Source organism: Carcharhinus amblyrhynchos, unplaced genomic scaffold, assembly GCF_965287045.1.
Source record: "Carcharhinus amblyrhynchos unplaced genomic scaffold, sCarAmb.v2.hapA scaffold_37, whole genome shotgun sequence".
Classification (NCBI taxonomy): Eukaryota; Metazoa; Chordata; class Chondrichthyes; order Carcharhiniformes; family Carcharhinidae; genus Carcharhinus; species Carcharhinus amblyrhynchos.
Window position 1 is genome coordinate 10,402,040 of NW_027649778.1, and position 27,982 is coordinate 10,430,021.

Consider the following 27,982-nt stretch of genomic DNA (forward strand, 5'->3'; position numbering starts at 1 on the left):
TCTAACTGCGCATGCTGCTAACTGAATCCCCGCTACCTAAGCGCGCATGTTCTCAACCGATGCCCCTCCGAAAGCTAACTGCTTGTGGTGCTAGCTGGCGCCCCCTTGCCCCACCACGCACTTAACTGCGCATGCTCCCGACCGATTCCCCGCTACCTAACTGCGCATGCGTAGTGCTTCCCGGCCTTTGGGAGCTGCGCAGGCGCGGAGTTCCGCAGGTGCTTGAGAGCGGGACGGAGGGAAAGAGAACGGTAAAAGGGAATAACCGGGGTGAAACCCGTTGAGGTGGGGGAGCGGGGTTTTTTAAACGGTAAGGCAAGGCCCCCCGCCCGGGACACGAGCGAATCCCCGCTTCCTTGTGTGCCTTGGTCCAGGCTTTGCCCCAGCCGCGTGGAGTAGGCCGCAAGCCTTTGTTATTGCGGGCTCGCGTGATGAGGCGGCCGAGCAAGAGAGCGGCAGTAGCCGGCTGGAGGTTCATGCCTAAGGCCCACAGCCGCCTAGTTGGGGAGGAGAAGGTGGTATTGGTGAACCTGTGACTGGTCAGATTGACTGGGGAAAACCAGATTTGGGAGTCGGGGTTTTTTTTATATCCCCGGTGTCGCTGCTGAGACCTGGTATTCAATCAGTCAATGGGTAGAGAAAGCGTACTTGTGGCTCTAAATCCTCAACTCCCTGTACTGAGGCAACCCCTGACCTTATAAGTGATGCATTTATTTATGTTTTGAACTGGTTACATGACACACAAGAAAGCAACTTGTCTCAAATATTATCAGCATATTCTCTTCCCTCCCTTTTTTAAATGGGTATTCCAATTAACTTCCGGTACTTGTGCCAATATTGAAGGTAACCTGAGCCCCTCGTTCCCTGGTATCTGCACTATACGAGTTGCAGGAGTGTGTCTTCCACATTTATTAATCCTTCATTTTCTGGGAATGTTGAGGCCTTCTGTAGGAATTCTACCACTGCTTTGATGACAACGGCCAACGTGGATTGAGCCTAATACATAGTCTGCTCATTGCTTTAATGAGGGATGGGTGGATGAGGGTCGGGTCATCCAGACGCGAAACGTTGGCTCTACTCTCTCCACAACTGTCAGACCTACTGAGATTTTCCAGCATTTTCTCTTTTTGTTGGCGTGTTCTTTTGACTTTTACAGAAGGAATATTTCAATCCAACTGGTTGTTTACACCAATTTCACTGTCTGTTTTTCTCCAGCAAAGTTTGGTTAAGTAGCTCTTAAAGCACCAGCAAAGTTTAGTTAGGTAGTACTTTTGGAATTTGGGTTGTATCATGAGGCTATTTGCATCCTGGTACTCAAGATGTGTTCACATTAAAATAAAATGCTCAGATTCCTCAGTAAGTTGATTAACTGAGCAATACAGAATCTCCAGTTTAATACCTAGTAATGGCCCAAACACAGCCCAGAACACCAGTTAAACCAAGACAGAGGCATAGTCCTGGGGAAGGAGAGAGATCAATTGTGCTCCTGACACTAAGCCAATAATTGTTGCTGGAAAACAAATATGTGGATGTTAGAACTGCATTTGGCTCAAGTGCTCCCGTGGTCAAATAATATGCTGATATCGTGCAGAAGCTTGTGCACAAGTAAGAGGCTTTTAGAAAGAGAAAGTAGGAATAGGGCATTTGGTCTGCTCTGCCATTTGATGTGATCGTAGCTGATCATATCCCTTACCACCTTCAGAGTCTAGAATTTTATATATTTCTTTCTTAAATATCTTCAGAGACTTGGCCTCGACAGCTTTCTGTGGTAGAGAATTCCACAGGCCTCTGAGTTAGGAAATTTCTCCTCCTCTCTGTCCTAAATGGCCTACCCATCCATATCCTGAGACCCCTTGTTCTAGCCCACCCTCATCCTGGTCAGCCCTATCAGAGTTTTATACGTTTCAATGAGATTCCTTCCTTGTTCTTCTAAACTCCAGTGAATACAGACCCTATTGACCCAATCTCGCCCTGTACAACAATTCTATAATCAGTTGATGAACCTTCGCTGCACACTGGCAAGTATAATCCTTTGTTGGATAAGGAGACCAAAACTGCACACATTCCTGGAGGTGTGGTTTCACCAAGGATCTGTACAGCTGCAGGAAGAAATCCTTCTCATCCTCTCAAGTGCCCTTGCAATCAAAGCCAAGATAACCATTTGTCTTTCTAATTGCTTGTTGCACCTGCATGCTTGTTTTCAGTGGCTGGTGTACAAGGACACCTAGGCCCCTGTGCATCAACATTTTCCAATCTCGCTGTTTGATATCCTTGCCATTCTATTTCTCCTTCCAAAGTGGATAACTTCACATTTATGTGTTATACTGCATTTGCCATGTGTTTGCCTGCTCGCTCAACTTGCCTAAATCAAAGGGATAGTATCTGAGGAGAATGAAACGTTTACAAAATGGTGGGGGGGCGGGGGGGATAGTATCTGAGGTGAATCATGTGAAACCTCATAACACCCTCACCACCACTCACTCCCACCAAATTTCATGTCACTCTTGGTTCCCTCATCCAAACATTGATAGCAACATAGAAACCCTACAGCACAGAAAAAGGCTGTTTGGCCCATCGAGTCTGCACTGACCACAATCCCACCCAGACCGTACCCCCATATCCCTACATATTTACCCACTAATCCCTCTGACCTTTGACCCGAAAGATCAGGGCAATTTTAGCATACCAGTCAACCTAACCTGCACATCTTTGGACTGTGGGGGCAAACCAGAGCACCTGGAGGAAGCCCACGCAGACATAAGGAGAATGTGCAAACTCCACACACACTGACCCAAGCTGGGAATTGCGCCTAGGTCCCTGGAGCTGTGAAGCAGCAGTGCTAACCACTGTGCTACCGTGCTGCCCAGCGTATATTGTGAATAGCTAGGGTCCAAGCACTGATCCCTGTGGTACCCCTGCCACTCCAAAAATGATCCATTTATTCCAATTCTATTTCCCGTCCGCTAACGTTTCTCAATCAGTGCAAATTTATTGCACCCAATCTCATGTACCTTAATTTTGCAGGCTAGCCTCTTTTCTGGGACTTTATCTAAGGCTTTCAGAAACAAGATACACTCTATCCACTAATTTACCCTTATGTTCTACTTTTATGTCCCCAAAGAAACCTGAGTAGGTTTGTCAAATATGATTTCCCTTTCATAAATTCATGTTGACTTTGTCTAATCTGGTCAATATTTTGTAAGTGTCACATCCTTTATACTTTTCCCTACTAATGGCTAACTGATCTGGGAGTTCCTGTTTTCCCCTCCCTTTTTTAAATAGCAAGGTTACATTTGCCATTTTGTGTGATGCTGAAAAGAAAGGCATGCGTTTAGGTGGTCTTTTTCACAACTTCATGACAGCTGGATGTGTTTTACAGTCAAAGTAGTTTTGAAGTGTAGCTGATGCAGTAATTAGAAAATGTGGCAATTAATTTGTGCATAGCAAGTTCCAACAAGCAAGCAGTTTGATGATGACAATACACTGTTTTAGCAATGTTGATCGAAGGAAAAGTATTCGCCAAGAAAATTCTCTGCTCGATATGGGAGTGGTGTGCCAGCCATGATTTTGTAGTCAAGTCTCTGAAGTGAGGCTTGAAGTCTCAATCTTCTGGCTCCTGATGTAAGAATATTACTAATACAGAATGCTGGAGGGATTCCAGACCTTTGCTACCCTGGTTAATATCTGTTTTACCAGGAATGGAAAAGTGAGGAAGGTGAAATAAAATAAACTGTCGAGCCTGAAGGCTTGGTACAACATCTATTGTGACCTGTTTCTGGCTGTCACAAGTGAGCGTCATTGGCATGAACCATTGCTATTTGTTCCTGTTCTGTATAAACTGGATCCATCAATCTTAGTGAGTTTCTCTGGGTGAGCGTTTTTCGGGATTGTCAGTAACCAGCTACGATACGTTGTGATTTAAGCTGTGGCTATGTTGATTATTGTGGGTTGTTTGCGATCCTGTCAGCTACAGAGCTTGAGTGACATACATGGGTTTTGGCACAAGCTGCTTTGGCTTCATACTTTCTGGCCATGCTTCCATTTTAGAATACGGAGTGCTGAATAAGCAAGCTCAGGTTCTAATCACTTTGACATGCTTTGTGGTGTCTGTTTCACTCTGTTGCTATGTGACACCATATAGCACTAAAATTCCAGTAATTCTTGGTGGAAGAAACAGCTAACAAGTTGAACTCCCTATTTACTGTACATCACACTGGATTCAGGCTGAACAGATAAATGGATGACATGTGGCTACGTTCTGCACTTGTTTTCTGTTATTGGTGAGAGCCTTTTTTGTCAGGATTATGGAGCAAAAGTATAAATGTTTGAGGATCCAAGTTTAGAATACATCTCCCTTGGTTGTGAAGGACTCATCAGCCATTTGACTCTTGCCCCAGTTAAGATTGTAGGTTTAAAGCATGCTGCGCCATTGTGTGGTCCTACAATCATTTCTCTTTCTCTTGTAGCTGTCTGCTTGCCTTCCTTTCCCACTTTTCTGTTTTGTCTAATGGTGAGTAGCATTTCTTTCTGACTCAAAATAACATGGGATAATTTGTAGAGAAACTCTGCCAGCCTGGCATTATGTCATCAGATAGTTGGCATGGTAGCACAGTGGTTAGCACTGGGTTCTATTCCCAGCTTGGGACACTGTCTGTGTGGAGTTTGCACATTCTCCTTGTGTCTGCGTGAGTTTCCTCCAGGTGCTCCAGTTTCCTCCCACAGTCCAAATACGTGCAGGTTGGGTTGATCAGCCACGCTAAAATTGCCCTTAGTGCGTAGGTTAGAGGGTAAATAGATATGGGGGTAGGGCCTGGGTGGCATGGTGGTCACTGCAGACTCAATGGGCTGAATGGCCTCTTTCTGTACTGTAGGGGTTCTACGATTCTATGTTTTTATGATTGTTTTTGCATGAGATAGTACGAGAGTGAAATAGCTGGGGGCTGAGGAATTAAACACTAGGGAGGACTCCAGAGTCACAAGGGTGGGCAGGTTAACCGTTACAGGAGACTCTCTGCCTACAATTGAAGAGACAAAGGGGACATGCAACAATGGCTGCCCTTGGACAACAAAGAGTTATAGAAGGAGGATTGTGAGGTCGGTCATAACAAAAGCTGCAGAGAGATTGAGGATGGCTAATCTACCAGCCATCCTCAATGTCATTTATGGTTTTGATTGGAGCCATGTCAGCACTGTGGCAGGGTACAAATCTTGATTGGGCAAACCCAAACATGAAGTTGCAAGAAAAGTGGGGCACGGATTTGAAAGTGATAAATTGTTCAGAGATTTGGAAAGGAAATGAAGGTGGGGTGCTTAGTGTGCAACAGTGATTAAATGGTGCACTTTTCAGGGAGTGATCACTGCACATTTGAAATACAGAGGGATAGTATCTGAGGAGAGAGAGAACCATTTACAAAATGGGGGGGGATAGTATCTGGCAGAATGAATCGTTTACAAAATGAGTTAACCTAGTGGGCCAGGAAGCAATGTTGGGTGGTCAGCAGAGACTGAGAGTTTCAGGAATAAGTTTGGAGAGGGGGTGAGAAATTGGAAAGAAACTAAAGGGGTTTTTTTTTGCTATTTGGACCAAACAATAACCATTGGGTCATTGAATTTGTTAAAGGCTGAGTTGGATGGATTTTTAATCGACAAGAAAGTCAAAGGTTGTGGACAGCAGACAAAGGAAGTGGAGATGAGGGCGCAACTCCAATTAACCAAGATCTTTTCAAATGGCAGAGCAGGCTCAAGGGGCCGAACGGCCTAGGCTTGCTGTAATTCTTGTGGAATACTGCGTAGTTTTGGTCACAGATGCAGCCCAGTCGCTTCCAGTGATGAATAATTAAATCCATTAAGTGTTATGTATGTGCCTGACTGACTTGATTCTGGGGCAGAGGCCAGGAATTACAAATCCCAGTGTACTCTGGGATTTCTGCACAGGCATAAATTGGGAGTGGGCTGCATGTGCACAGTACAGTGTATGCAATTTCTTTGAACTGGAACCCAATGAGAAGAGAAAAGGTGCAGAAATCCATTCTTGAGACCCAACTTTTTTTGGCATGCAATACCAGAGAAGAGTCCCAGGACAGGGAACGCAGAGAGGGAAGCCAGAGTGACAGAGAAGTGGGGGAAGAGATATTAGTAGGAACTCCAGGAAAAGGAGCAAAGAAAGAGACACTAAGCAGTAAAAATGCTGGGGTTGACGGGCTTTGAGTGTTGAGGGTTTGATAGAAGCTCTGGAGAGTGAGGAGGCAGCATAAAGTTGTTGTTTTCTTGCTACAAGCAGTGGACAGAATTGTTCTGCTCAGCACGGCCGAAGAACTGAAGTTCTGCCTATTAGGTGCTGGAGTGCAGCCTTGGGAATCCACAGAATGAAATATCAGGAAACCAGATTGAAGACCTGCAAGGTCAACCACCACTGGAGCAATCTGAGTCTTTTGGAGAGAATTAATTCCAAAGGCTAGTCTTCATAAGGAAGACTAAGGAGCTTGCAATTTCTCGTGAGAGGAGAATTTTGATAAGATTGTGTAGCTCGACGAATGCTGATGTGTGTATTGCTGAGGGTGGCATAGTGTTTAGCACTGCTGCCTCACAGTGCGGGGGGCCTGTGTTCAGTTCCCAGCTTGGATCACCGTCTGTGTGGAGTCTGCACTTTCTCTGCATGGGTTTCCTCCCACAGTCTGAAAGACATGCAGGTTAGATGCATTGGCCAAGCTAAATTCTCCTTCAGTGTACCTGAACAGGCGCTGGAGTGTGGCGACATGGGGATTTTCATTGTAGTTGATGTAGCATAAGCCTACTCATAATACTAATAGATTAAAAGAGCAGTCAGTGGGATCTGTTTTGCTTTTGCTGTTTTATTATGCAGTGTAATGCATTCAGCCACAGTTTTCCTGATAATTCACATGTTCCTTGTTAATTCTAAATGTTAGAGAACATGATAAAATTGTAAATGGTTTTACTTTTCTAACTTTGTATAGTAAAGTTGATTTTGTTTGCTCAAAAATGTTGGAATCATGTGAGTTTATTCTCTTAGTAAGCACCTTGGATCTCAAACTTTGTCTACCTGCAAAAATTACTGGCCCCTAAGTCTGGTCTAGGATGATATCAATGTTCAGGTATGCATCCTAGACATAAGGGTGTAATGTTGGGCCACGGCCTTTTTATAAGAGTGAGGACTTTTGCTGGGAGCAAGTGCATTCAAGGCAGAGGTGAGGAAGCTGCAGAATTATTGCTGAAGGGAGCCAGAGTGGAATTGAGAAAATCAAGAAAGTCAGTGTAACCCAGCAGCTATATCTGTTTGCATTTTCATATGGCTACTTGTGTACACAACACTGCCAGAAGGAAAGTTCTCCAGGTTTATGTATATACAAAGTAAGTGTGATTTTGAAGGCTAGGTTTTTCCCTTTGTATTTTTGTGTCTCAGCCTGGCTGGAACAGGTTTATAAGAAGCCTGTGGGGTCTCGTTATAAGTTATTGAATCAAAGAATAAAAATGCAAACCTTTAATGTAAGGCAGCATCTGCATCCAGTGTTGGCCCCCTGCTGTGGTGGAACACTGAGGCTTTGCAAAGGAGGATCACGTTCAATTAAGTCTAATGATGAAAAGAAACAGTTGTCATTTTTGGGAAAAAAACCCTCGTGTTCACTAACATGCTTTGGATGGGAGGCGGTGGCCTAGTGGTATTATCACTAGACTATTAATCCAGAAACTCAACTAACGTTCTGGGGGCCTGGGTTCGAATCCCAGCACGGCAAATGGTGAAATTTGAATTGAATCAAAGGTACCTGGAATTAAGAATCTACTGATGATCATGAAACCATTGTCGGAAAAAGCAATCTGTTTCATTAATGTCCTTTAGGGAAAGAAATCTGCCGTTTTTACCCAGTCTGGCCTACATGTGACTCCAGAGCCACAGCAGTGTGGTTGACTTGCAACTGCCCTCAGGCAACTAGAGATGGGCATTAAATGCTGACCAGCCAGTGACGCCCATGTCCTACAAATAAAAAGAATTGCTACTTTAAAATACAAAGCAGATCTAGAAAAGAGCTGAGATCTAGACAGAAAAAACTCAACCAATCAGGCAGCATCCATGGAGAGAAAAGTTCAGGCATATGGTCAATGACCTCAAACGTTTCTCTACATCAGATTTCCAGCTTCACAGTATTTCATCATTAGTAGAACAGGGTGTGTGCACTAGAAGGAAGTGTGTGACTATAGGATGATTTGACTGCAGTTTGAACATAGCAATGAATAATAACATGTTAATTTGTTCATGTGGACAAATTATTTCCATTTATCTCACCACAAACACAGTAGCTATAAGAGCTATAAGAGAATGCTGCAATGAGTAACTCATCTCCTGACTCCCCAAAGCCTGTTCACCACCTACAAGGCACAAGTCAGGAGTGTGATGGAATACTCATCACTTGCCTGGGTGGATGCAGCTCCAGCAACACTCAAGAAGCTCGACACCATCCAGGATTAAGCAGCTAGCTTTGGCACCACATCCACAAACATTTATTCCCTCCATCACCAACGCTCAGTAGCAGCAGTGTGTACTATCTACAAAATGCACTGCAGCAATTCACCAAAGATCCTTACCACCTTCCAAACCCATGACCATTTCCATCTAGAAGGACAAGGGCAGCAGGTGCATGGGAACACCACCTGAAAGTACACTCCCAAGTCACTCACTATCCTGACTTGGAAATATATCGGCCATTCCTTCTCTGGGTCAAAATCCTGGAATTCCCTCCCTAATGGCATTGTGGGTCAACCCACAGCACATGGGCTGCAGCAATTCAAGAAGGCAGCTCACCACCACCTGCTCAAGGGCAACTGGGAAGGGCAATAAATGCTGGCCAGCTAGTGCCGTCCATGTCCCATGAATGAATAAAAAAAATTGGATAGGTTAGTGAGGACCAAGGGTCATGTTTACAAGTTTTGCAAGGGCTGAACTTCAGATGCATAGCAGCACAGGTTAACAAAACCATTTTTTGCAAAAAAAAAGCATTGGGGCTCATTCTTGGAGAAATCGAATTTTAAAAGCAGAGGGTATGTTGAACTTGTATAGACCTCGGTTAAATAACTCTAGGTACAGTTCTGATCTCCATGTTAATTAAGGACATAAAGGAAGTGGAGAAGGTGTAAGTAACTTTGTAAGAGTGATCATCAGGATTGAGTTGTGACTACTAGGGAAGACTGAACAGGCTAATGTTCCTTTCCTTAGAGAAAGAAGGCTGAGAGGTGGCAAAGTAGAAGCTTTTAAAATTGCAAATGTGGCAGTAAAATGGATGGTTCTGCTTGGGGATGGGAGTCCACAGCTACAGGCTGTAAATTTAAAATGGCCAATAATAAATACAATCAGGACTTCTGGAGAAACTTTGAGAATGATTTGAGCATGAAACTTGTCATCACAGAGAGTGGCTGAGGCTTAGGTGCATTTTTATGAGAAGCTGCATAAAAAGCAGAAAGAAATAAAAGGATATCTGCATGGAATGAGATAAAATAGGCAGGGTGTAAGCTTACATGGGGCACCAGTCTCGATTAGCTGGGCTGAATGGTCTGTTCCAATTTTAAGAAATGGAAGTTGGGAGACTCTTTGTCAGAGAATAATGAAACTGCTTGCCTGTGTTGTGAACACCAGCTGACTGTCTTACCTGAAACAAAAGGTGGGTCTGCTTTTGCAAAGGAGAAGATATCACCTTGTACGTTGACCCCGAATTATATGACACAATGTGATGCCTTGGCTAGATTCAATTGTCTGCTTCTGATTAGGGAGTGTGTGTGTTGTGATGCATAAGGCATCATCTCTGTGTGGTGGGATAGTAGAACTTTTCAAAGGTTAATGTGTAACATTTTCTGACTACCCTGTGCCATTTATTGTCTTACTGTAATTTTGTATGCAGGATTGTCATATAATTCCTGATCAGCCTTGAGGGCTTGCAGCACTCTGTTTTGTTCTCTGAAACCCTGAGGGATTGGTGCACTTCAGGTGCAGCTTTTGTTGCTGGTTATTAAGTGTGTTGTGTGATTACTGAGTGTATTGCAGTTGTTAGTTGACACAGGTCTCTGTATGGTCAGGAGATGGTCTCTTGCACTTATAAAACAAGTAAATCTCCTTTATCTTCGCTCACAAGCTGTGACGGTCTCTATCTTTGCTCCCTTGCAATGTCCATGGTGCTTTAATCTCTCCTTGTGTGCACTGAGTGATGCAACTGACATGTAAGCTGATTAAAAGGTTTTGAGGCATGTATAAATATCTTTTCCCTGGTGGAGTGGGTGTTTAGACAAGAAGGGAGCAGTGATCTTAAAATGTGACCTAGGTTTTGACCTAGGTGATGTCCAGAAGCACTTCTTTGCATTTAGTAGCCATAAAGCTGTTTTTCTTTCTGTTTTTACAATTTAAATGAATCACCAGATCAAAGTTTAAACTGTCCCCATTCTGTGTCTGAGAAAGCTGGCCTCCTTTTGAGCAGTACGATCCTTTGTGTTCCAACGGCAGTACAGAAGGAGACCATTCAGCACATCGATACTGCAACAACAACAATCCCGCCCAAGCCCTATCTATCACCTGTAACTCCACATATTTGTCCTGCTAATCTCCCTGACCCAGTCAGCAATTTAGCACGACCAATCCACCTAACCATGTCTTTCAGACTGTGGGAGGAAGCTGGAACACCTGGAGGAACCCCACGCAGACATGGAAAGAATGTGCAAACTCCACACACAGTGACCCACAGTTGGAATTGAACCCGGGCCCCTGGCACTGTGAGGCAGCAGTACTAACCACTGTGCCATCGTGCTGATATCTTGGGAAAGTTGCATCTCTGTTGCTTGGCTTCTCTTTTGGGCTTCTTTGCGTGAACAGGATTTTCTCTAATAGCATGAGCTTTCTTGTACAAATCTATCATCTCAGCTGTGACTCTATGCGTTGTAGGTTGAGAAAATTGCTTCTTATAGCCATCCTTATCCATCAGGTAGTGCATGTACTCTTACTTTTAGCACAAAGATATGCTTATGTTGGACTGAAGGCTGGATGATTGAAAATTTTGAAATTGAGATTGATTTAATTGATAGAGTTGAATAGAGTTGAGATACAGTTCATTCGTGATCTAATTGATTGGCATTGACTTTAACGGCAAGGTGGCACAGTTGTTAGCATTGCTGCTTCACTGCGCCAGGGACCTGGGTTCAATTCCTTGCTTGGGTGACTGTTTGGAGTTTGCATGTTCTCCCTGTTTCTGTATGGGTTTCCTCCCACAGTCCAGAGATGTGCGGGTTCAGTTGATTGGCCATGCTAAATTGCCCCTTAGCATCTGGGAAGTTAGCAGAGTAAATACATGGGGTTATGGGGATAGGGTCTGGATGGGATTGTTGTCAGTGCAGGCCTAATGGGCCAAGCGGCATCTTGCTGCACTGTAGAGATTCTAAGGTTCTATAAATGGCTACCTCTTGTTCTTATGGAGATTTTCAAAGGGCTTATGTTTTGTCCGAAAAGCTGGTTGGTTTTGGTTCATGCGTTTAAACTTTCAAGACAACCAACCAATACAGTTTATGAAGCACTTTTCCACACGTATGTCTCTTAATTTGAGAGCAGTTGACCTAGAAATTAAGCGTAGGTGTGCTTGCAACTGAAAATGCATGATCTTGAAACAAGTTCTTGTTTGTTTGCTGCACTGTCTCCATTTGTGAGGAGCTTTTGTTGCCAAAACACCTGGTGACTGAAGGGAAAATGTTTTTCCAGAATGCCTCGAGCAGTTCAATGTCGCAGGTCCCTTCTTCACCCCATATCTGCAGAGAGGCACTGAGTTGCCTATTCTGTATTAATCCAGGAAAAGGCAATCAAATATGAACTGGCTGCTCGCGGGTTAATCAGCCGCACTAAAAATATATTCAGAAGCCATCTTGTTTTAAAATTTAAGGCACAGTCAATTTCTCATTCTGTGTCCCTGCAGCGCCTATGCAGCTTAGGTGTGCCAGCCTCATGATCAGCTGCACATTGTGGCCTTGAGTTGTCCTTGACAAAGATTGGTCCTCATGAGATGGGGAGCATGAGAAATTGTGTAATTTTTTTAGAAAACAGCAAAGTTGAAATGGCTTTTTAAAAAAAAATACCCACCTGCTCCCTAAAAGAGATTGCAGAGAACCAAATCTGTTCCACAACTGGAAGACATAATTCATATTTAAGAGTTTGTCATGTATCGGAAAATATTTTTCTGAATTAATTTTGAGTTTCTACTCTCTTTTGCAAGGTCAACAATTGTTTTAGTTAAATTTATTTATTAGTGGCACAAGTGGGCTTGCAATAGAACAAAGAAAATTACAACACAGGAACAAGCCCTTCAGCCCTCCAAGCCTGCACCGACCATGCTGCCTGACTTAACTAAAAGCCGCTACCCTTCCTGGGACGATATCCCTCTATTCCCATCCCAGTCATGTATTTGTCAAGACACCCCTTAAAAGTCACTAGCATAACCACTTGCGCTACCGCCCCCGGCAATGAGTTCCAGGCACCACCGCCCTCTTTTCTTTTAAAAAAAAAGTACATCTTTAAACCTTGCCTGTCGCAGCTTAAACCTGTGCCCCCTAGTAATTGACTCTTCCACCCTGGGAAAAAGGTTCTGACTATCCATCCTGTCCATGCCCTCAACCCCCATCGTTCCAGTGAGAACAAACCAAGTTTCTCCAACCTCTCCTCGTAGCTAATGCCCTCCATACCAAGCAACATCCTGGTAAATCTTTTCTGTACTTGGTGACCAGAATTGAACACTACATTCCAAGCATATTCCACTATATTAACAGTGCAGTAAAGTTAGTCGCCACACTCCAGTACTTGTTCGGGTACACTGAAGGAGAATTCAGCATGACCAATCCACCTAACAGCTTGTCTTTTCTGACTGTGGGAGGAAACCGGAGCACCTAGAAGAAAGCCACACAGACACACTGAGAACTTGCAGACTCTGCACAGATAGTGACCCAAGCTAGGAATCAATCAGCAATGCTAGCCACTGAGCCACACCATATAATACTGCATCAGCACATTGTATGCTGCCATATTGGTCCGGCTTTGCATTACTTTAGAGAATCGGAAATTCTGGTGTGATTGTGTAAGTGTGAAATGGGAGGCCACTTGAATGATGGAAGGGAGACATTGCTGGATTTTGCTTACTCCATAAGTACGGTGGTATTAAACAAAATAATAACTGTTCCTTCTAGAACATATGTTGGGAGAGGAAAACCAGTTATGTGTCTGTATAAAAGTTCTGACCTGTCAGATATGTTTGGAGTGCTGCACTGCTAGTGTTCCTGCTGTACAACCTGCTTCGGCGCCAGCAGATGTCCGAACAAAGCTCCAAGCATGTTAGTTTAGTTTCTTTATTTGGTGTTGTCACAAGTAGGCTTACATTAACACTGCAATGAAATTACTGTGAAAATCCCTTAGACGCCACACTCCGGCACCTTTTCAGGTACACTGAGGGAGAAATTAGCACAGCCGATGTGCCTCACCAGCATTTCTTTTGGACTGGAGGACACTGGAGCTCCCACAGGGAACCCACGCAGACATGGGGAGAACACGCAAAGCCCACACAGACAGTAACCAAGAAGGTGGATCACTACCAGCCTCACAAGGGTAGTTCAGGGAAGGGCAACAAATGCTGGCCTAGCCAGTGACATCCATATCCATCCCCCAAATGAATATAGTGTAGCTGTGCAAAGACATAAAGCTCTCAAAGTTTGCAAATATTAGTTGCTAGTGAGGTGTTTTATGCCGCACTGTTGTGGTAAGTCTCTCAGTTAAACGTTTCTCCAGTGGAGTTGGAGCTGTGTGAAATCTGGTCACAATTAACAGTGTTTGAAAATGGTGGTGTTGAAGTGCTCTAAAAGCCATAGCTATTATAGAAACCTGGAACTAAAGCATTTCAAGTGTGTGAAATTTGGGAGCATAACGATAAGGCTCATGGTGGGAGATATAGGAGGGATGTCCGAGGTAGGTTCCTAACTCAGAGAATGGGTGGGGTGTGAAATGGACTACCTGCTGTGGTAGTGGAGTCGGACACTTTAGGAACTTTCAAGCGGTTATTGGACATGGCACATGGAGCTCACCAGAATGATAGGGAGTGAGGTAGCTTGATCGTGGGTTCAGACACAGCTCGGCAGAACTGTACAGGCCCTTCGGCCCTCGATGTTGTAGGTAAATGATTGAACTCCAGATATAGTTTGAAACATCGAAAGTGGTCAATGATTATTTAAGGGAAGAAAGTGATTGCTTCTGTTAGAATTGATTTTTTTTGCCTTTTCAAGGGGCTGAAGAATGTCGTATTACTCCAGAAGCTCCAGAGCTTCAGACTGTAAGGTCTACGTCGGTGATTTGGGAACAGGAGCTGCTAAAGGAGAGCTGGAACGAGCTTTCAGCTACTATGGCCCTTTGAGGAATGTGTGGGTTGCACGGAACCCCCCAGGCTTTGCTTTTGTGGAATTTGAAGACCCAAGAGATGCAGAGGATGCTGTGCGTGGGATGGATGGCAAGTGAGTATCTAGGAAACACTCCCAAAAAGGGGAACAATATTTCATTTCATTAGAAATCCTCAGTCAGGTTCCCTGATGTCTTGAGTTTGAAAGGTAAATTACCTTCATTCATAAATAAACAATCACAACAATCCCAGATCCCAGCCCTAGTTTTGTTTTGTTATTTTCTTTCCATCATTTCATTACCTGGTCTTTTGGTAAATTTTCTAGCATCTTACAATGCAAATTACTGAGGATATTGAAAAGCTATAGAAAATATTGCAACTAATCAACAGGACAGAGGTGGAGATTTCAGTACCTTCTCTGACACTGACTGACTAAAATCAGCGGTAGCCACAGTATATGCACCCTCTCTCAACTTGAAGATTGTTTGGGAATTGTCCCCCTGGCTGCTTGGCCAAGGGGTGGACTGTCCTTTGAAATGGCTGCCCGACTGACAAGCCACTGCCATCACCTGATCTGTTAGATGGCATGGCGTCTTGCTGAGTATACGGCGACCTGGCATCACATGGCAACTGGCAGGAACATCAGTGGGGAAGGACAGCGCCAAATTTCAGTGACGTAAACCTGATCACCTTAGAGCAAATCCGCCACTCCCTGCTGTGTCCTGAAGTTACAATCACCTCTCCGAAGCTGTTGCTCTGCTTGGTGCTCGTGCACATTGCTGCCATCTGGCTGCTCACTTGTGCCTATTTTATATCATCCCCTCATCTTTCTTAGAATGTACAGTATACACGTCCATAAGATATAGGAGCAGAATTAGGCCATTCGGCCCATCGAGTCTGCTCTACCATTTGATCATATGCTCCCCATCCCCGTTTTCCCGCCTTCTCCCATAACCTTTCACCCCATTAAAATACTTGCATTTTGTGGCCTAACTGGTCCATGCCAGTTTTGTGCTCCACACAAACCACCTCTTCACGCTTTCCCTTTGCCCTTGTGTTTATCTAATTTTGCTTAAATAAATCTGAGCTGTTTTGCCTCAATCATTGTGGTAGAGTTCCATGTTCTAACCACTCCCTGAATAAGGAGGTTTTACCTAAATTCACTATTGGATTTATTGGTGACTTAAGAACATAAGAAATAGGAGCAGGAGTAGGCCATCTAGCCCTTCGAGCCTGCCCTGCCATTCAATAAGATCATGGCTGATCTGTCGTGGCTCAGTTCCACATTCCTGCCCTCTCCCCATAACCCTTAATCCCCTCGCTTTGTCCCCGGTTTTGATTTTGCCTACAAGTGTGGATACCTTCTGCATCGTCCCTTCACAGATCTCGACCTTTATTAGATCACGCCTCAGCCTTCTCTTTCCAAGAGAATAGGAAGGTATCAGTGAACCTGTCAGGTGGGCAGAAAAGGGGCAAGTGAAACTCAAATGTGGGCAAGTGTGAGATAATGCATTTGATGAGGGAAGAACAAGGTAAGGGAGTGTGTAAAGAAGATAGCTTATTGAGAAGTGTAGAATGATGGAAAAATCTCGGAATGAATGCTCGCAAATCCTTGAAGGCAACAGTACAGACAGATAAGGTGGTTAAGGCATGTGGATACTTATGTGGCCTAAGGCCTAGAATATAAAAGCAAGGAGATTATGCTAAATCTGTAGAAAATCTGTGTAAAATCTGAGTTAAGTTACAACTAGTATAGAGTGTATAGGTTTTCTGAGCAGGATGTGATTGTTCTGGAGAATTTACAATGGGAATTTATGAAATTTATTGCCAGGAATGAAGAAGTTTTGCTGTAAAATCTAATTGGTCAGGTTTGGTGTGTGTTATTTGGAACAAAAGGAGACTGAGTGTAGATTTAATTGAGGTGTATAAAATTGTACAGCCCCTAAATAGGCTGGGTGGGATTAGAGGTCAATAACCCGATGCATGGGTTTAAAGTAATTGGCAGAAGAGTAATTGAAAAATTGTTTCACCCAGAAGATGGGGATCCAGAACACATTGCCTGAGAAGATATGCGTGTGAAAGTGCTATAACTTACAGGTGTGTGGACCCAAGAGCTGTAAAGGAGGATTTGACTGGATTACTTCTTCTTGGCTGGCACAAACATGATGGACCAAATGGCCGCCTCCTACTCCATAATATTTTGATTCTATGTTTCCCTCCAAGCCTGTGCTATTTTCGCTGTGGCTGGAGGGAAATGAGTGTTTTCGCTATCCTGTGTTAAGGACGGCAAAATCAGCTATACTTCTTTTCCTACCTCACCTGGTAATACCTGTGGGATTTTGCATTGCGTTTGTCTTGAGGCCTATTCATTGAATAACCTGGTTCACATGGGCTAGAGTGATTATTGGCCTTGTGCTAAACTCAGTCATGATTTGATTCCAGTGGACTTTTGCTAACATAAGGCTGTAAGAAATAGGAGCAGGCCATTCAGCTCCTTGAGCCAGCTCTGCCATTCAGTAGGATCATGGCTAATCTGACATTGCTCCACTTTCCTGTCCTTCCTATTAGTGTGTAAAATCATTTTTATTAAGTGTGCTTGTTCTGGAAAAATATATTCGGGTTAAAATAAAACAAGTACTGGAAATATTCAGAGGAAATACTCTTCTTCAAAGATGGCTAGTGTTTGAGTTAGAGGCACTTTGTCAGAAATTTGAATCCCAATCTCTTTCAAAGCTTGACAGAGCTATTGTGCAATTCCGGCATTTGGTGTTTGTTGCTTAAATTATTGGAGATCAGGGTGACTTAGTGCTGAATGCAGCTAGATGGTTACAAATGCTTTCTTTAATTTATGTCCGGGTATAGAGTATAAGAGCAAGGAGGCCATGTTGGAGTTGTATAGAGCGTTGGTTAGGTCACAACTGTAGTAGTGTACACAGTTCTGATCACCTCACTATAGGAAGGATGTGACGGCACAGAGGAAGTTCCCCAGGATGCTGTCTGGGATGGAGCATTTGAGCTATAAGGAGAGACTGGATAGGCTTGGATTATTTTCTTTAGTGCCGAGAAGGCTGACGGCGGGACGGGATTGAAGTGTACAGGTTGAGGGGTATGGACAGAGTGAGTAGGGAGCAGCTGTTCCCTTTGGTTGAGAGGTCAATCACGAGGGAACATAGCTTTGGGGTAAGGGGCAGGGGATTGAAGAAATAATTTTTTTCACTGAAGGTGGTGGAAATTTGGAGTGCACTGCCTGGGAAGATAGTGGAGGCCAGAAACCTTTCAACCTTCAAAAAAAACTTTGGATGAACACTTGAAATATCATAACATTTAGAGATGTGGGACAAGTGCAGGAAAATGGGATTAGTGTGCTTTAAGTGGTCAATATTGTCAGTGCAGACTCAATGGGCCTTTTCTGCACTCTACAACTGACTAATTCACCACGGGGGTTAAGCATTTGAAGTGAATGTGCAGCTGCCTATGTTGAGAGTCACTGTTGCCTCCTCTCTCTTTAGAAACATTAATACCTCACTCTTTTTCTCTCCAGGGTTCTGTGTGGATCGAGGGTGCGAGTTGAGCTGTCTAATGGGATGTCACGCAAATCGCGCTATGGCCGTCCCCCTGCTCGCCGCCAGTTTGACCCCAATGACCGCTGCTATCAGTGCGGCGAGCGTGGCCACTACGCCTACGATTGCTACCGTTACAGCAAGAGAAGGCGCGGCATCAGGTAAGCTGCCGAGGCCACGCTGATTGGAAAACGGGGGATATCAGTGTCGTCCGGTCAGCGGGATAAGCATGAGTCTTGGGAAGAAACTGCTATTTATGTAACTGGCCCTTGAAAAATCTTGGGGGAGAAAAATGGGAGAAATGCTGTATAAAAATTGTAGGGGGAGCAGCAAGTTAGGTTGTATAAATTTTACCAGCTCAGTGTCGCTCTGGCACTAATGTTTCATTAGGAGATGGCAACACAAGGTTTTTCTTGACTGTCCCTCTCTCTGGTTCAATTTGCACAATATTATTTGTTCAAACTTGGCTTTGAATCCAAAGCACTGAAACTCCTGGTCTAACAGCCTCACTGTGACTGGTAAAGCTCAACTTCATTCTGTACTAGCACAGAGTAGCATTCAGGCAGTCCCATTACCTACAGCTTTAGAAGATAACATTGCCTTTGCATCCCACTTCCTTCTCCCACCAAAAGAAAAACCAGTGCAACGTTTTAGGTTGCTCTATTGAATTTTTCTAGGCTGTAGGTAACTGAATTTGGTAATTGAGGTATCCAGAATGTTATGTTTTAGCTTTTAGAAATTTAGATGTTTTTTAATCTGTTTTAATTTGCAAGTGTACGTTAAATGTCTGACCTATCTTCTGTTTAAACGCTATAATATGTACATGTTTAAATGTTTTGCTCTTTTAAAAAAATTATCTGTATATAAGCTTTTGCTATGCATTGTACCTGTACTCTGCAGTTGAACCCTGTTAATTGGGACATCCAGGCAGGACCAGTTTGATTCTGGAGACGGTCATGCCTAGTCTGTCCAAATGAACAGATTTCACCTGCTATGAAAGGGATTGAAAGTCAGCAATTAGTGAGGTGTACATTTAGGCCAGTGTGATAGTGAGGACAGGTCCAGGCAGCTTACTGATAGCTCTAGATTTGGGGAATATATTAATTGTTTGGTGGTAGGGATGGAACAATAATTATTTTTAATACTTGCCCAGCGCCCACATTGACTATAGCCTCTAACCCTCTGCTTCTCTTGTGGCAAATTGCCAGATGGAGAAACCATTTTTAACTCATCCACTTGTGTGGTTCTCCTGGTGTGGGGCTCTCTCTAATGGCTTGGACAATTGGCTATTCTTAATCTGAGAGTTTAACTGGTCCCTACCTGGTGGAGGGTGTAAGAGTCAACTGGCTTGGCTTTGCTTCCTGCATTTTCCAGCAAAAGTCCTCCCTTAACACACTCCTTGCCTTCCGGTCCCATCGATCAAGTGGCATTGAGGCCGATTTAATGGCAGCCTCAGCTAATAACTCGGTGCAACTGGAAATTGAATACGGGATCCTCTAATCTCTGACCCTTAGTGCCTAATGGGCCTTCAGAAGTGGGGTGGGGGGGCAATTTTATAGATCTAAAATGTTGATGTGATTTGTTTTCAGTCACACAATTCAAATCCTGTTATTGTTCATCCCTAACCACCAGTTTTGCTGTGTTTTTCAAGGGCTGTTAACAATGTTTCTGGTGTGATAATTCTTTGGCTAACGATTCACCTGATCCAACCTTTCAGGTTGCTGCATTTGAGTCTGTCGCCATGATTAATGATCTTCTGACCCTCATGGCAACCGGGCCTTCTAGCAAACATTGGCCACTGCGGGTTCAGATCTTCTGTTGTGCGCATATACCTCTACCTGAGGTTCTGCTTCGTCCTGCCTTAAAAAAATTCAGTCTACGGTCTTTGTGATACAGAAAATTGGCCAGTTTAAAAGATGTAACGCTAAAGTACGCCCATCAAGCCAACTAATCAGGCTCTCCGGTTTGCTAGAGGAGCGTCCAACTTAGTCCGTCCTAGTCCAAACTCCCCTCAAATATTCCACAATCAAGCACCACATGTATCCTGATTTGGGCTTTCTGTGTTTGGAAGATCTGCTAGACACAACGAGAAATGAACATAATTAGACCAACCTGCGTCTTCTAGATCTTCTAGATCTCTCTGGGGGCAGAGACGGCTAATCTGTTCTGTAAAGGTTAATTTCTTATCAGGAGTAGTTTTTAATTTTACAAGCCTTTTTTTATAAAAAAGTATTTAATTTTAATGTGACTTTTTAACGCTTCAATAAATTGGCTATATGAATCCACGTTTAACTTTTTAAAAGTAACCGTTTTAATAATTTTTTTTGACACTTTGTGCAGCGTGGCTAGCTGTCACAGGTGCCCTGGCACTGCCTGAGCTCATTATATTCTCTTCTGTTTTAGTCGATCACGGTCTAGGTCTCGTTCCCGTTCGAGATCCAGATCAAGGGGGCGTCGTTACACCAGATCGCGAAGTCGCAGCCGCGATCGGTGAGTGAACTGAACCTGACTTCAGAGTCTGAGCTTTCTTAAGACAGAAAAGACTTTTCCTTTCTTTCGCCTTGGGTGTTCTGGAAATGATTTCTGTTTTCCCATTGCAGCCGATCCCGGTCCCGGTCTCCATCGTATTCTAAGAAGAGAAGTCGGTGAGTGGCAATCAGCAATCTTAAATTATTGAGAGCCAGGCTGTTCAGGATTGACATCAGGAAGTGCTTCCTCACACAAAGCTGGTGGAAATGTTTCCTCCAAAATGCTTTTGAATTTGGGGTGGAGCAGTGGTTAGCGCTGCTGCCTTGCAGCCCTAGGGACCCGGGTTCAATTCTGGCCTCAGGTAACTGTGTGGAGTTTGCACATTTTCCCCGTTCTGCATGGGTTTCCTCCCACAGTCCAAAGATGTGAAAGTTAAGTGGATTGGCCAATGCTAAATTGTCCCTTTAATGTTCCAGAATGTGTAGGTTAGGTGGATCAGCCATGATAAATCTGTGGGGTTACGAGGATAGGGTGAGGTAAAGGGCCTGGTTAAGACACCCTGTCAGAGAGTTGGTGCAGACTCAATTGGCCAAATGGCCTCCTACTCTAGGGATTCTATGGTGATTCAATGAATTGAAAATTTCAAAACTGAGGTTGCTAGATTGTTAGTTGGTGATATTATGGGGTATCAAGCAAAAGCAAGTTGGTGGAGTTGAGGTGAAGGTAATCTGGATCTAATTGAATGGTGGGGCTTGCTTAGTTCCCACGAGGAGATTTTGAGCTCTCTGGTGCTTGCACTCTAGTTTTCTCTCTGAAATCCATGACCAGATGTGATGGGGCTCATCTAATGTGATAATCAAACATGCCTAATTGGGCTAGGACTTTGAGTGTGAAAATACCAGGGGTTGCAAGCTTTATCATTTTTAGAAAAAAGCTTGAGCATAAACAGAAAAGTTAGTTGGAATGCTAAAAGAAATTTACCAAGGAAGGGCATTGTAGCCATCAGTATAAATGAGGGCGAGGTGGTTTGATACATCTGTAAAAAGAAGAATGAACGGATATGGTGGGCAGTTGGGCTTGATCCACGATAAGACAGAGGATAGACTTTAACTGTTAAGAGCCTCTTGTGATCCTTAAGATTCTTTTATTCTTGACTGCTAGTTAGTGTGACAGGATCGGATTGGTATAGTTGAGGCAAAGAGCATAGATGCTGTTAGGGAGAAGCTGGGGAATTCCCTGAAGAAGAAAAGAACAGAAGAATAAGCAGAAAGAGTTAGATAAAGTACAAAGTGAGGATGTTAGTGAACTAGTTGGACCAGGTGGCCTTTTTGGCCCAATAGCTTCATATTGAGTCATGCTGTTGGTATGACCCAAGATTAAAGTAATTAATGATGGCCTTGTGTGGTGGCATAGTGGCTAGCTGTGCTGCCTCCCAGTACCAGGGATCCAAGTTCAATTCCAGCCTTGGGTGATTCTGTCAGTGTGGAGTTTGCACATTCTCTCTGTGTCTGTGTGGGTTTCCTCCTAAAGCCCGAAAATGCGCAGGTTAGATTGATTAGCCATGGTAAATTGTCCCTTAGTGTCCCCAGATGTGTAGGTTAGGGGAATTGGTGGGATAAATGCATGGGTTTACAGGGCCTGGGTAAGGTGCTCTTGTCAGAGAGCCAATGCAGACTTGATGGGCTGAACGGTGTCCTGTTGTTCTCTAGGGATTCTATGATATATTGCGATTTGTTGTTAGATTGCATGGACAGAAACAGTTCAGCATAGTTTAAGTTTTAAGTTTATTTACTAGTGTCACAAGTAGGCTTACATTAATACCAATGAAGTTACTGTGAAAATATTAAGGTTACTGGAGTATAAAATGAAATGACAGTAAAATGATTAGAATGTAATGGGGTTTAAATTGCAAAATTTCTCTCTGCAGATCCCTCACTCCAATGAGGTCCAAGTCCAGATCTCCAATTCGAAGGAGGTAGGTGGAATTTTGTTTCTGCTCAGAGTAAACAGCAGCTCAGAAATGTTGGAAAAGTTTTCTGCAAATTACTGTGAAAGGGGAGATGAAAATGGCCATTTTCTTGAAAGAAGAGGGACTGTGTGGAAGAGAGTAAACTTTCTCTCTGGGGGCTCTTGGGTCAGTGAGTAAATGGGCCATGCACGTCAGCACAAGCAAGCTTGTGGTTCATTATCTGGTCTGTGCTGAGTTAGGCAATCTTAATCAAGATTGCTGTGGTGTGGGTCCTTCATTTAACCTTTGCGTTCCTGGGTTGGTGGGGGGGAAGATTTGTATCTCCTGATCATTATCCAGTCTCTCCTGATAGAACTCCACCCGTGTGTGCATGTTAGAGACCAGAATCCGCTCAGCTGTGAATCCCTCTGGCCCGTCAGCATTTAAGGCCCAGATGATCAATGCTCAGTAGGGCCAGGTACTGGGATGGTGCAAGCAACATCAAAAGGAGGGGAAACAATTGGCTAGAAGCATTTTTTCATTAAGGCCCCAAGTAGCTTTGCCAGGTAGATGTAATTATCCAGAAATGCATAGTCATTTAACAGCAACCAATAGCACCTTTAACATCGAACCAAGGCACTCCAAAGCAGTGCAATCAGACAAAAATTCACCACTAACCCAAAGAACGGTGTCGGGGTGACTAAATGTTTGGTCAAAAGTAGATTTTTAAGGGCACAAATGATTAGAATTTTTTTCCCACACCAACTTTATCCCCATCTCTCCAAAGGCTCTTACCACTTGATGCCTGATGAATGCGTAAGTAACACTTTATTTTTGAGAGTCTTGTCTTTATGTTGATAGACTATTTGACTGCAGGGGGCATTGCGTCCGAGCCTGATCCTGTCACTTCTGGCGGGGATTGTGTGATGGCAGGCAAGAAGGAAATCACGAGGGGGAGGGGGGCCCCAAGATGAGCTGTCGACCACCTACATGTCCCACCAATACCGAGTACCTATTTCTATCTCCATAACATCACCAGACTCCAACCCAGCCTCAGCTCACGCTGCTGAAATTCTCTTTCATGCCCTGTTCTCTCTGTTTGACTGTTCCAGTGCTCTCCTGGCTGGCCTCCTTCAATAATATGTGAACTTCAGCCCATCCACAGCTCTGTCGCCCTTATCCTGACTCATCCAAGTCCTGGTTGTCTATCAGCCTGTATGTGCTGACCTACACTGCCTCCCAGTCCAACAAACCATCAGTTTTAAAATGTCCATCCTAGTTTTTGGGGCCTCACTCTTTAAAAGCTCTGTAACCACCTCCAGCTATACAAATTTGCAAGGTCTTTGCACTCCTCCTGTTCTAGCCTCTTGAACATCCTCTGTTTTAGTTGCTTCACCATTGGCTCCTGTGCCTTTTGCCTGCCTGGACCCTGAGCCCTGAAATGGTCTCGCTGTACATTCTGCAACTCTGCCCCTCTTCTCCTCTTAATACACATTATCTTTTGACCATCTATCCTATTTTTACTTTTGTGTAACTCAGTGTTGAGTTTTGTTTGATAACCGCTTTTGTGAAGTGCCTTGGGGTGTTTTACTGCATTAAAGGAGTTATGCGAATTGTTGAAACCTCCCAATGATCCAAGGGTGCCCAACAGCATTGAGCTAGGGGAGCTTAGTGACATGTATCAGGCAGTACCTTGCTGCACAAATGTGTTGCTTCATAACTGAACCTCTAGTGACACATAAGCAGCCAGGAGCAGCAAGTTAGCGCCTCAAAAATCTAGGCATCTCCTTTAAAATGCCTGAGGCGTACTTTACAATGCAGCTTTTCTGCCGATATTGTCTTAAAATTGATTTTAACAGGAGATATCTTGATTGACTTCTTGGTGAGTGTCTTAAGTGGCAAATTGGTAAATTTGCTCTTGTGTAATCCATGATTGCATGCATAGTATGCTGAAGTATATGTCTTCTTTGCTCCCTTTCCTAAACATCCTGACCTGTACTTGAACATTTACCTGCAGAGACTGATGGGGCGGCCCTGTGCTTTGTCAACTGTGTGGCTAGGGTAGAATAGCTGAGTCTGTCTGCTTGTCGGGCTCACTGGATAGTGATCAGGAGTGTTAATCCTTCCCTAAACTGGAGATGTTGGAGGCTGTCTGTATTACGGGTCGCTCTGCACCCACCATTTGCCATCATGGGTAAAGTGGCAGGGATTGTGTACTCTTCCTGTTTAAATAAGTTGCGCAACATGACTAGCAACTATTAATGAGTAATGGATACACTGCAGGCTGTTCACCTGACTTTTAAACTCTAGTTCAACTGTACATTAGAAAGTGGGAATGTGGTGGGGGAATGATAATTTGTGGGTCAGGGATGCAGCAAATCACTGTACACAACACATGTTCCTGGTTCAGACAGTGCATGGCCTCTTGATAACTGAAGGGTTCATGGCTTGAAGAGAAAATCTGACCAGATTCAGCTTATCACTACAGACATTGTAATACCCTGGCTCAAAACCTGAGTGGTTGCAGTGTGACCAGAGCTGTGCGGTTTGTAGTTGGGGTGTGTCCGGGGCGGCGAGGGTCTCTGGGGTGTGATACCGGAGCAGCAAGGGGGCCCGGGTTGGGGTGTGATACCAGAGTAGCGAGGAGCCCGGGTTGGAGTGTGTCCAGAGCAGCAAGGGGCCCGGGATGGGGTGTGCCCAGGGCAGCAAGGGACCTGGGGTTGGGTGGTGAGGGGTCCGGGATGGGGCATGTCTGGGGCGGCGAGAGGCCTGAGTTGGGCTGAATCTGGGGTGGCGAGGAGCCTGGGGCGGGCCCGTGTTGAGGTGTGTCCGGAGCAGCAAGGGGCCTGGGATGGGGTGTGGCCGGGGCAGCAAGGGGCCTGGGATGGGGTGTGGCCGGGGCAGCAAGGGGCCTGGGATGGGGTGTGGCCGGGGCAGCAAGGGGCCTGGGATGGGGTGTGGCTGGGGCAGCAAGGGGTCTGGGATGGGGTGTGGCCGGGGCAGCAAGGGGTCTGGAGTTGGGCGGTGAGGGGCCCAGGGTGGGGCATGTCCAGGGTGGTGAGGGGGGCCCGGGTTGGGGCGTGTCCGGGGTGGCGAGGGGCCCGGGTTGGGGCGTGTCCGGGGTGGCGAGGGGCCCGGGTTGGGGCGTGTCCGGGGTGGTGAGGGGGGCCCGGGTTGGGGCGTGTCTGGGGCAATTATCACTTTAATTGGGATATGGTGGGAGCTGGACACTGGTTGCTCTAAAATTTCTCTTTGTGTTCAGCCCTTCAAGATCACGGTCTCGGTCAAGGTCTTTTTCCATTAAACAGGAAAGGTAAGTCCCTTCTGCTCTGGGAAACAACAAGTTGCGTTCTGTACAATGCCTTTGAGTTAGGACTCAGCCAAAAGGATTTGAGGTGTAAATCAGAAAAATGAATGCCGAGCCAGCTGTGCCATTCTGGACTGTGCCCTGTGGGTCTTCACTCTGCAACCACCCAACAAGCTGTAGATGCGAGGGGACAGATGCAACACAAGCAGTCAATGTACTGGGATAGGGAGGGGTAATAGTATGAAGGGACTTAAACCAGTAGCTTTGCATTTAAATTGGATGTGGGGAGGGCGTTGAAAGCCCATAAGGTGAGGGTTGAAGGTGGGTGATCGGGTATGAGTGACAGTGATTGAGTAAAACTTTACGTAGCGGTTAGAGAGAATGGAAAGCACAAAGCTCCCTACTGCTTCAGTTAATCTGCAGTTCAATGTTGGTGATTCTATCTTTCCAGTGTCATCCGCTACTTGTACACTAACCTCCAGCTCAATTAACACTAATGTATTTTCCCTAACTTTCTCTTGATGCTAAAAAGACAATTTGAGAGAGGAGCTTAACATTTTGGTTCTAATCCATCAGCCGGGTATTGTCAGTAATTAAACATGACATGGCAGCAAATGTGTTTGCCCTTTGTCCTTGTGAAAGATGGATGGGCTCAAATCCAGCTTTACACCTGAGGTACACTGTCCTTTTTATATGAAGACTGAAATCAAGTGCCTACAGTAGAGAGAGAGAGAGCTTATTGCCCAGGGAGCTGTAACAGTCTGTAATTGAAATGACAGGATTGCAGCAGGCTTTGTGCTGGCTGGACATTTTGTGAAATTATTGCAGTCGTAAATTGGATGGGCATCTTAACTCAGTTGTAAGGATGGACTCCAGGAGTTGAGGTTATTTATTTCACAAGACCCAGAAGCTTAGTTAGGATCTGGCTTGAAGCTTTTAAAATCAAGGGACGGAGCAATCTGGTTGATGGTTGTTTGAGGTGGATGGGGGTGGCAGAAGTAGAGATCATGCCTATCAAAATCTGTGGAGCTATAGATGTCAGGTGGCATTTATTTTGCCAGACTTTTGTTCCCGGGCTGAAAAACCAGCTGAGACGAGAGTGAAAAGCCATCTTCGAGTTCCTGATTGAGCTGAGATCTCTGAACTATGGGTAGCCACTTTGTCCAAATGGTGGTCTTGAGAAGTCAAGTAAGAATTTCCCAAGGATGTTACGGTAACCTAGAGACTATGGTGCTGGATGGGCAACAGTTCAAGTCCCACCTTGGCTACTTGTACAATTGAATTCAATAACTCATCATTAAGGAAGGTATAGCCAGTTCCAAAAGCTAGTGGCGTTGGCTACAAATAAACCTGTTGGATTTTAACCTGGTGTTGTGAGACTTCTTACTGTGTTTACCTAGAACTGGGCACAGTACTCCAGATGAGGCCCAACTGGTGCCAGTAAATGCCAGGGAAAGCTGTGAGATTGTCATAAACACCCAAATTGTCCACCAACCAACATGTGACCACTGCTCCACAGTGCACAGTTTACTCTTTAACGGACAGATAGGGCTATGTGATGGATACTAGCTTATATTCTATTTTAAATTAGCTTCTGGTTTCTTTGAGAGTTTTTTGGTTCACTACAATTTTACCTTAATGGGCTGAACACAAAAGGGGCTTGAGTCTATGTGCTACTCTTCTGACTCTCTCTCTTTCTCCCTCAGTCGTTCCCCTTCAGAAAGTTCTCGGAAGAGCCCAAGTCCTCGAGAAGATGATTGAAATGGGAAGACCTTGTGAATAGCAGAGCAGCGGGGCCCTCGTCATCTGACCACATTTTAACTAACCTAGATGTTTTAGTGCCTTTTTACATGCATGCATTCCACAGAAGAGTGTTACTACTGTTCACTTAGCACGAGTAAATGTTATTAATTGAATGTTGTGAAACAAACTGTACAGCTTGTTCTATGGAGCTTTCTCATTAACTGGCAGGGTTCAGTAAAAATGCTTGCGTTTCTTTGTATTAAATTTTACACGTTTATCAAAGCACAGAGATTCTGCTTCAGTGAATTTGTCGCAGAGCGTGCCAGGTAATGTCATAAAAATTATACAATTGCAAATTTCTAAAGCTTCCAAAACCGGTTAACTATTTTGTCTCTACAGTTTTCCCTCCCAGTTCCCAATAAAAAAAGGCTTAAAATGTAACTCAAGTATGTGCTCTGTATTCAAATATATGGTTGAGATGGTACAAGGCTGGCAAGAGTGAGATATGTAGTGAATTCCCCAGGATGGCTTAATTTGCATCACC

The 27,982-nt window shown here is 44.4% G+C and overlaps 1 protein-coding gene across 6 annotated transcripts; it reads left to right on the forward strand.

Annotated features, from left to right (window-relative positions):
• The first annotated feature begins 141 nt into the window (after positions 1–141).
• On the forward strand, positions 142–27,879 carry srsf7a (serine and arginine rich splicing factor 7a). Of its 6 annotated transcripts, XR_013889938.1 has the most exons (9): positions 142–251; positions 14,302–14,526; positions 17,953–18,132; positions 20,375–20,461; positions 20,572–20,616; positions 22,368–22,415; positions 23,176–23,204; positions 25,651–25,701; positions 27,402–27,467. XR_013889938.1 is itself a non-coding variant. In XM_080218140.1 (8 exons), exons 2-7 carry the CDS (start codon positions 14,312–14,314, stop codon positions 23,195–23,197), a joined length of 597 nt encoding a protein of 198 aa, XP_080074266.1. In that variant the 5' UTR covers positions 142–251; positions 14,302–14,311; the 3' UTR covers positions 23,198–23,204; positions 27,402–27,879. The 6 variants fall into 6 exon arrangements, 5 of the variants coding, with proteins under 5 accessions (XP_080074266.1, XP_080074262.1, XP_080074265.1 ...); XM_080218140.1 differs by lacking the exon at positions 25,651–25,701 and having other exon boundaries at positions 27,402–27,879; XM_080218136.1 differs by lacking the exon at positions 23,176–23,204 and having other exon boundaries at positions 27,402–27,879.
• The last annotated feature ends 103 nt before the right edge of the window (positions 27,880–27,982 follow it).

Excerpts from the sequence above, each read along its gene's own strand:
- srsf7a (XM_080218136.1), top strand. The coding sequence starts at position 14,312 with ATGTCGTATTACTCCAGAAGCTCCAGAGCTTCAGACTGTAAGGTCTAC. Across the intron at positions 20,462-20,571 it reads CGAAGTCGCAGCCGCGATCG|CCGATCCCGGTCCCGGTCTC; the intron begins GTGAGTGAACTG and ends TTCCCATTGCAG. Across the intron at positions 22,416-25,650 it reads AGATCTCCAATTCGAAGGAG|CCCTTCAAGATCACGGTCTC; the intron begins GTAGGTGGAATT and ends CTTTGTGTTCAG.